This window comes from Montipora capricornis, chromosome 8 (genome assembly GCF_036669925.1).
Source record: "Montipora capricornis isolate CH-2021 chromosome 8, ASM3666992v2, whole genome shotgun sequence".
NCBI lineage: Eukaryota > Metazoa > Cnidaria > Anthozoa > Scleractinia > Acroporidae > Montipora > Montipora capricornis.
In genome coordinates, this window is record NC_090890.1 from 43,817,365 (window position 1) to 43,827,364 (window position 10,000).

The window sequence follows — 10,000 nt, forward strand, 5'->3', positions numbered from 1 at the left end:
ATGGCGGCCGTTTACGTGCAAAATCAGACTCACTAGCCTCGTTTGGATGGACAAAATTCAAAAGAAATGTTGCCTGAGAGCGAAGTTAGTGAGTCTAATTAGCATATAAACAAACGAATATATTTTTGCCCGCCATTTATGAATTCGGTCTATTATCTCGGTATTATCCCTCGCTATTGTTACAAAGGTAAGCAGTGGGATGAAGATGAGTCAACCAAAAGAGTGCTGGAGTTGATTTGTATGATTCGCCCGAGAAGTCAGTCTCTCTAATTGCAGCAAATTAGGCCCTCAAACATTATGCATAAATTACTCCTGAAAAGACCAGAGGCTGATAAATGTACTCGACTACTTTAGCCCGGCCTTATTAATTAATAAGTGCCGAATTCTGAACAAAGCCTTACCTTTTTCAAATATCATTTCTATCGCTGTATTATCTCGGCATTACACTCTTTTTTATGGGAACCTTTTTTATAAGAACGATGAGACTGAGGTTAAGCAAACTTTTAAGAACGTATTAAGAACGTATTAAGAACATTCGTCAGGCTGAGAGTCGATTAAGAACGTTTTTATTTTGCTCGATTGTATTGTAAATGAAAGCATAAAATGAAGGTAAATTAATGTAAAGTAGCCCAAATACTTTAAGAGCATATTTTGTATAACATAACGATAGCCTCACTTTGTAAAAATATATAAGAACGTTCTGTCTCAGCTCCAAAATTATACGTTCTTATACATAAAAAAGAGTATATCCTTCAGTTTGTGAGGGGTAAACTTTCATATACCGGACAAAAATGGGGGAAGACAAGAGAATCATTATTATCAAAATTTCAACCTTGGATAATGCATTTCTTGTGCCCTGATTGGTTCACTCAATCTCGGCTATCAGCTCATATACCTTAGTTTGACCTTATATGGTAAGTGATTGAGCTAAGCGTTGCCAAGCTAAGTTTTTTTGCCAGAAAGTGAAATTTCTCTCTGAAAAAAGTGAAAGAAAAAAAAAAATTTGTGGAAACTTTGGATCAATTCTGGCGTTTAGAAGTACGCGAAAAGGTAAGAATTGTTTTTGTGATGAGCCCTTGTCTGACCATGCACAAGGTCTTACACAACATCGCATCAGTTATCATCAAGTTTTTTCGATTTCGCTCGGATTTACTCGCTCGTAGTTTGCCCTTTCTAATCTTTTGGAGTTTAAGGAATTTAATTATTCCGATTAGGCCTTTTGTTTTGTGGACATAAATTATTTCGGATCCGGTATACGAAAGACCAAGTTTTAAGGCCGATCCTTCAGTTGGTTTCAACAACTGGTCATGAATAGACAGAAGAGTCAGGCCAGATTATTAGCGATAAAACGGAGAGAAAATGTCCTTAAAGCGATTAGAGTTACCGAATAAGAAGCCATTTGTTTAAAGCATCGAACTATAAAAAACTGCAATAAAATGTTTTTGAAAACAACGACGTTTCGACGTTACTGCTAACGTCGTTAGCATGTCAGAATGAAAATGAGAATGTATAAATAGTAAATAAAACAACAAATCAATGGAAGAAGGTATAAAAGCGATAAAATGTTCTCTCAAAAATCAAAAAGTTCAAGGGAAGAGTTCAGCACAAATAGAGTCAAGTCTGTGCGTTCAAAGTTGGATGTTTCTTTTATAAGAAACATCTCTTAAACGAAGTAGTCATACGACTTAATCATACGACTTAATCGTTTTCGCACAGATCACATGAAAATAAATAAACCACACGTTCCTTTACGATTGGAGGTTTAAAGTTCTTTGGGATTGAAATCTTGTTCCAATTTCTTGCTTCTTGGTTTTCATGTGACGTCATCAAAATGAAGATCAATCCTTTTGAGATTTTAGTTTAGTTAGTTATAAGAACAGCTGAAGACTTATCTTTTCACAAATGTTCAGTTTGATAGGGTTTTTCGTCTTGTGATAAAGCAAGGTTAAATTTCAAAGCTATTAGAAACACAGTAAAATTGCGGCCGAGAATGCGGTCACCTAGGTTAAAAAAGTGACATCCGCTGAGATTTTGCAAACTGAACAATCCTTGTATGACAATAAGTACTCATATAGATGTATATAAGCCATCAGAAGACAACTACAGGCTTTAATAGCAAAACTTGATGACATATGTTTTTGTTGGCTTCCGGCCGCCATATTTGTGCCCCTCAGAGGGACACAAACATGGCGTCTCCATACAAAGCCTTATAAAGTTGAATAAAACATTTCTGCGAATATGTATCGCACGAAACAGCGCACACCTTTGCGAGACTGTTTGAACATTCATCTTCTGTTATCTCTTTGATTCTTGACTGTATCTGTTGAATGGTTTTGATGATGGTGTGACAGTGAAAACCGTCAATCATAAATATTGGTTGCCTTGTGATGAAGTCACGCATTGCCTCCCAACCGCGTTGGCACATGACTCTCTTGAATAGTAATATCGATAGTTTAACAACAAAATTCAAATTTCAAAAAAAAAATCAAAACACCTGAAGCTCTATTAATTTGTTTAATTTCTTCCGCTCCCAGCAAAGTGTTTCTCTTATTTTTCCATTCTATTTTGCCCACTACTCCTTTATCTTGAGTCGAATCTTTCCCTTCCGGCTCTCTCTTTTTCAGTCAACTCGCACACCCTGGTGTACGGGGGACTTTAAAGCCCCAAAGTTATTTTAATCAAGATAGCGAGGCAGTGTGGCCCAGTGGTTAGAGCGCTTGCCTTGAGATATGGAGATCCCGGGTTTAAAACCCGCTCTGCCCACTCGTTGAATTTGATCCTGGTAGTCCCCGGTTCTTCTCATAGCCAAATGGTTAGCCTCCGGCACGGTTGGTTCGTAATAGTTTCTCTGTTCTGTCGTTTTGTTGATTGTGTTTCATTGGCCCTGAAAAGCCCCTATGGGGAGTGGTCAATTAGGTATGTATGTGTAAATGTATTCTATTAGCGCGTTCATTTAGAAAACAATTCGTTTTATTTTGCTTGTGGTGAAAAGGCGGGTTTCGTTATGACTAGTGGTCATCACGTAATTTTTGTCAGTTAGCCTGCGAACAGGCTCCCGGCGAGGACGGAAAAATTCATTCGGCGAGCGCGAAACAAAAGAATTCGGAGAGCGAAGCGATCGGGGAACCTGTTCGCAGGCTAGCTAGGCTATTGTCAGTGGAATGTAATGCCTGTAAAATGACCGAAAATAAGAAATAAAAGGGCTCTGCACTGCCTAATTAAAGATCAGTCCTTTTTCGATAAAAAGGTTGTTATTTTTAGAACTTGGACGAAAATTCGTAAACCTTTCAGATTCACATTATTAATGTTTAATTTCGCGAGGCAGGTGTGTGTTCGTGATGAAGCTAATTTGTTTTTTGTTTTAAAATGTTTATAAGCTACTAGAAATTTTATGCCCAGGTGATAAATTGCATGCTACGTTGTATCTTCTAAACATCACGTCTCCGGTCATTTTCATGCTTACAACACATCAAGGGAGGCAAAGTAATCATTATTATAGCTACTGTAGGTTTATATTGTTATATTTTCCGTACCCTTTCGTATGTACAACTCCTACCATAGAATTACAATTGTAATTGTTAATTGGTGTTATCTCAATGAATAGGTGTGGTACTTAAAGTGTAAGTGCGCACCAACTTTTCTCGAAGGGCGTGAAGGCTTAGCTTACGTTTACTAGTGGCGTACTTCTGTCTTCCCCATCGTTGCCATAGAATTGCAAAAATGGTAAAATTCACGCGCGGGGCATGCAATGTCATACTGTTTTGGCCCTTCTCGTTTTTGTCTTTCCTCCAGAATATGTTTATTTTGCCTTTTCGCCTTTCCCATACTCAGTCAGTTGTTTTGGCTTATTATTTAACTATGCTGCAAAGGGTGGCATTTTTGCAGTAGCGACCTTGTTAAGGACTAGCCCCTTCCAAAGAAGGTGGAAGCGCAGTAATAGAACCGCCGATTTAAATTAAGAACTCCGAATGCGTTCACTTCTGTGCGGAGAACGTAACTCGTGTGGCAACTTCGAAGAATGCAAAGTTACGACTTGCTATGCGTTAAATTTATTTTAAACCACAATAAACGTCTTTCATCTTTGTGTTTTTTTACAGCCTTGAGCAGTTTCTTGCGAAGTAAGATTTAGTTGTTGTTATAAACGAATCTTATACTTTCACCGTCAGTCGTCATCATTAGGGAGTTTAAAAGAGGAAAAAAGATCGTACTGCAAGCATTTCAGCACTCAGTTATTATTGCAGTTCTCTGCACGACAAACACAACGTGAAATCACCAAATTTGAGGCCTTGACTACAACTTGAGCCGGCAGATGTGATCCTTTACGGCATTCTCTAGTTTTAGCCCCCACCCGAGACGACATCTACTTTTCCTCGTTTATTATCGGCCCATGAACTATGCGCACGCGACAGTCTTATGTTCTACAAAATGTTTTCTGCGGTAATGTCGGTTTTCACGGGAACTTTGCAAACTGTAAACCAGACATTTTGAATAGAGGCATGACTGGTCGATAACCCCGGCCGATAACCTCATACAATGTTTTGCTTTTTCTAATTTTGACTGCATATATTCACTCAGTCAGAAAATAATCTGCAATAATCTCATTTTGTGTGCTATGGTAAGTTATACATTTTTTAAACATTTGGATTGGAACATTTTACGCTGATGTAATATGCAACAGAACCTGCTCCAAAAATCTTATTGTACATATTTGGTATTTTTAACTTTAATTAAGGATACAACATAGAAATAAATGTAGCGTACCAAACTTAAAGAATGCTTAAACTGGAAGCTCTGCTCTGATCTTTCAACTCCCTTTAGAGAGTCCCTTTAGAGCCGAAATTCAGCATAAAAAAATATCTGAATCATCTCTAATAGTTGTAAACAAGCGGCTCTCACCTTTGAACCAGAACAGCCAAATCGCTGTAAGCGACAAACACGGTTGAAATTTCCACACCATTTTGAAGGTTTCGTACACAAATTGTCGAGATGGCTGTTTTTCTACAAGGTTATTTCGCGTAAGATTGCGAAATGTTCTGTCCCTACGAGAGTGGCAACTCCTTGACAATAGCCGCAAGCAGAGGTTCCTTTCGCGTGACTAGATCCTTCTAATGATTTGACAGCCTTGTGCTATGGTTAAAATCCCACAATTAATTGTCGTCGTTGCAATGCAAATTCATCCTTGCATAACATTTTAGTCATTCGTTTTTCTGATCCTAGTTGCATTAATTAAGTGTACCTTAATCAACGAAAACTCGATATCTCGATCTGTAGCTTTATTATGTACCTGATGATTGAATTTCGGCTACTTTTATTGGGCCACGAGTTTTTGTCGTGTTTTTCTCTAATTGCCCGCCGCGCCTTTTCTTAGAAAAAAAAAAGAAATCAAAAAATAAAAATAAATGCTGTTGCCGCGACGATCACTCGAGCACTGACGCTGCATAAAGAATCACATGAGTCTCGTCGAAGAATTAGCTCCTTTTTATTGGAAGACTTCTACCTCGTCTTCGGCAAATAAAGGTCTATTCCAATGACTTAGCTAGCCTATCCTCGAATGTCAAGAATTGGAGACTTTTGAGTCGAGAGGAGCATCTCCAGTAACGCGATTTAGTTACTAATATTATTGTCGGTGAGTAAATGTACTTCATGGTGGGATAAAGTTTGAAGTCATAAGATATGATGGTGGCTCCAATTGCATTTCTAGTCAGTTCTCAAACATATTAAACGGTAGACTGCGTGTCGGGCGCTAGAAAAGGGAAGGAACGCAGGCTAATTGAAAGGTTGAAGTGTTTAATTTTTTTGTGTCTCTCCTTTGTTTATCTGCTTCACTACATAGGATCGTTGACGCGGCGCTATTGCTTGAGAGACTACTTGTGATTAAGTAACATGTGCATGCTCTCACAAATTTGTCTCAAGAATAGATAAATAACGAAAGGATAAGGAAAAATAAATTACCTCAATACTAATATCATTTTGACCTTATTGGTATCCCAAATTTGGTTTGCTGGCTGGCCTTTAAGAAGATAAAGTTTTTGCTTCTTCATTCGTCGCCAATCAAATTGCACTATCTCCTCTCCTCTTTCTACTTCTTAGATTATCTTAGATTGTCCTTTTCTAAAAGTGCCGTTATCAGAAATGAGTAGGTTGTAATCGTTTTTCGTCCCTTCTTAATTTAGACGCGCAAGGAATTTGTGTCAGTGGTTATCCAGTTTTGTAAATGTCAATCGAACTAATTAGCTTAAATTCCGTACATTGTTTTTGGTAGACGGCACTTAACGAAGTGAAATTCAGTGAGAAGGGTGCCAGTGTCTTTCAATCATCGTCATCATCATATCTTTATCTACCCTCGGATTTTAGAGTAGCTTGATAAAGCTGTTACCTCTGAGCATTTACCCTCTTATCCAGGGTATAACACAGAAGACAGCGGACCACAAAACCGGGAACTCCATATCCTACTCTTTGCGAACTGTGTGTGGTTATAATAGACTTTGTCACATGAGCCCCCCGCATAGACTCAGACAGACGTTTCGATCCACTAAAAGGAAATGTATGAGTGAGGTAAGCGATAGTCAAATGAAGCTATGATTTTCGCAGTTATGAGAGCAATTTTTTGCAATTGCGTAGAGAAGCCTGAAAAATTCAGGACTTCAACGGGGTTTGAACCCGTGACCTCGCGATTCGCCACAAATGACCAGCTCCCAACGTCAGTGGCTTCATAGCTCAGTTGGTTAGAGCGCCGCACCGGAATCGCTAGGTCACGGGTTCAAACCCCGTTCAAGTCCTGAATTTTTCAGGCTTCTCTACGCAAATTGCAAAAAATTGCTCTCATAACTGCGAAGATCATAGCTTCATTTGATTTCATATCCGCAGTTCATATATGATTCATTTCATATACCATTTCATCATTGTAAGCGATAGTGAAGGAAAAAAGAAGAAAACTTGATAAATCTGTGGAGTTGGTTTCTAAAAAGGAGGTAGAATAGTTAGTACTAAACCGTGTTGATGTAAATCGGACTCAAAGTATCCATATAAATGACCATAAATTGCCGAAATCTCTCAAAGAGTTGCAGGAATCAGGAGACAAAGTCTTCATACCGCTGCCAAAACCATCTATAAACATCGAGAAATGTAAGCCTTGGCTAATCGATTGAACGCGGAAATTGTTAACTGTGAAAAAACGTATCATTTTGTGCTTTACAAAAGATCCCACAGCAGAATTTCCTGATGTCCACCAGGATTAACAAGAAGGTTAAAAAAAAGGGAAAGCATTATCGCTTCGAATAACAAAATTTTCCCATTCTAGTTTTGAAAAACCCGCGAGACTTTGAAATACGCCTAAAAGATAGAGGATACTCAGAGAGCAGTGTTAAAAGGCATCTCTCTGAACTGAAGTTCTCCAACAGAAAGAGGTCATGCACTAGGAGATGAAAACGCACATCTAACACAATTCTGACTTTTGTCACAAAATACCACTCCGCTCACGAAGAAATAGCACCTGATAGAAAATTACACCAAGTAAAAGCGCGCTATAATTATTATGGATATACCTCGTCCGATAAGCCAAGCACGCAAAACAAGTTCGCCTTTACACCAAGTAATAGCGCGCTATAATTATTTATATTGCTCGTTCTACTGATAAGCCAACCACGCAAAACAAGTTCTCTTTTACACCAAGTAATAGCACGCTATAATTATTAGTTATATTGCTCGTTCTATAAGCCAACCACGCAAAACAAGTTCGCTTTTACAACAAGTAATAGTGCGGTAGAATTATTATGAATATAACTCGTTCTATAAGCCAACCACACAAAACAAGTTCACATGAGAAAATAATCTGATTCCCCTTAATGAGATGTATATTCACCAGTAGAACCATTGGAATGACGTCATTTTCTAGTGGTACCAATCGTACCATTGGTACCAATGGTCCATCGGAATTGCCCTGTACCCAGCCACACCACATGACAAAATGATATAAGTCCCCTTAATGAGATGCATATTCACCATTGCAGCCAGTGGAATGACATCATTTTCTAGTGGTACCATTCGTACCAATGGAGACTCTTCTTATCAGTACTAACACCAACGGAGTCTATGTGTGAGTATTGGACAACCCTCCATCTAAAAGAGCTATTTAACACGCCCCCAATACTACGTAGTATATTGCAAAGAAAAATCCATGAAAGATATGTTAGTCTGAGCAAAACAGACAACCATTTGCGAACAGCAGGAGTTAGCGTATGCCCATCAACACTTTTCCAACATGCCAATCTGTCGACGGAGTAGAATAGGGAACAGAACTTGCACTATGGTACCATTTCCTTCCAACATCAAACCTTTTTTTGTATTTTCGCCGCAGACCAACGGCCATTATCGATGCTCGGATCAAGCGCGTGGTCACTTCCACTGTTTACAAGACCTATTACAGCCCCTCAATCGTTTAGAAAGGTCGTCACCTTTGCCCGTCAATTTCAACCCCCTACACTTTCAATAAACACCGTTCTAGCTGCTCAATTCTGCATTGTTCTGGTTCTCTCTCCAGAATAGAACCAAGAACACGGTCGACGTCGCTTAAAACCGAACAGATTGAAGCGAATATTATGCCTCATTTCCCTTGTGACTCTTACAGACTGAACCTTGTTTGTCTGAGTCACTTGCCGGGTCTGTAATTTCATGACGTCATTAGTGCAAAGCGGTATTGGGGAGGTTGCGGGATAGATCTCTTTCACTTGGGAAAGAGGCGAACATCTTCTACTCTGTTGTATCATGGAAACCAACGAAAAGCAAAAGCATTGTGTTTGAGTGAAATGAGACCGGTAACAGGCTCTCCGTCTTTCGCTTCGTATTGCTCTTGGTGGTCGAAATATCCGCTCGTTTCCAGGACCGCTCCTCTTAGGCATCTCTCTTTCAATGTACTTGTATGAAGGCTTACGTGAAATCTCATGAACCGGGTTTGCGCCTCTGTCAATCATGGATTATCCAGACATGTGGGTACATAGTCTGGATAATCGAGATCGTGACAAATGCGGGCGCGCTGATAAATCACCCCATCTTCGTTCTCAAATCAAGTCCCAGTGCTTAGTCGTTGTGATATTCAGCCACCCCTAACGAACGACCATGTTTTTCTGTTTTTTGCCGTAATCACTGTCTAGTGATCCGTTGTCATTGAATATTGCATGGTCAGCCTGTGTTGCGATCGTTTCTGTGGAGTTTTATAGCAAAGAAAGAACGAGTTTCCGTGTTTTGGTCGCTCGAAAAATGAGACGACTGCCTAACTTTGCGAGATTGGAGAGGTGGCAAGCCTCTCGTCCCAAATTTCGCGCAGCCAGAATACGGGACTTCACGTTTCTTCTTTCGCGCGCGAATTCTTGCTAAGTATGCGTGATTTAACCTGGTAGTTTTCTTTCTGTTTTTAGTCTCGACAGGAACAAAGATGTGAGAGAAATACTAGGCGCAGCCAAGTCAATAACTGAGATGAAAGAAATTTGTGTGATTTTAAAAATCAGAATCCAGGTTAGAATTAGATTTTCATGAACAGCCGGCAAAGCCTGCTCCTCGCAAGAGATGAACGTCCAAGTACATGCAACGTACGCGGACACAAAAGTTAGTTGTTAATTCGTGTTTTTATCCCGTGTTTTTTTGTGTATGTTGATGCTAAGCCTCAGCAAGATTCTGTAGTCCGTAATCTCCCGCACTGTTCCTCCTTTGTCTATCCTAGCATGCTGCAGGCATGTGCGTTGTTAATAGAGAGCTTGAGGCGACTTAACACAGTTTTTAAGGACGTTCGCGCTAATTGTTTTTGCGCAACGTTACTGCGCATGTAACGCGACTGTAATATGTCACGCATTACTTTGTGCATTAGCGAAGTTGAGGTTTTAAAACCTTTGCAAAAACCGTGGACGGTAAGTCTTGCACAGCGTTGGATCAGAGAAGATCGTGATCAGTCAAAATTGATTTAAAATATTTATGAAAGTCAAGTAGACTACTGCACGACTGATATTCG

General features: G+C 39.5%; 1 protein-coding gene across 1 annotated transcript in view; it reads left to right on the forward strand.

Moving 5' to 3' along the window:
* LOC138059730 (tRNA-dihydrouridine(16/17) synthase [NAD(P)(+)]-like) overlaps positions 1 to 10,000 on the forward strand; it is a 69,545-nt gene that overhangs the window by 49,919 nt on the left and 9,626 nt on the right. The window contains exon 8 of the mRNA XM_068905336.1: positions 9,414 to 9,510. Coding sequence (XP_068761437.1) covers positions 9,414 to 9,510 — 97 coding nt within the window. The remainder of the gene's footprint in view (positions 1 to 9,413; positions 9,511 to 10,000) is intronic.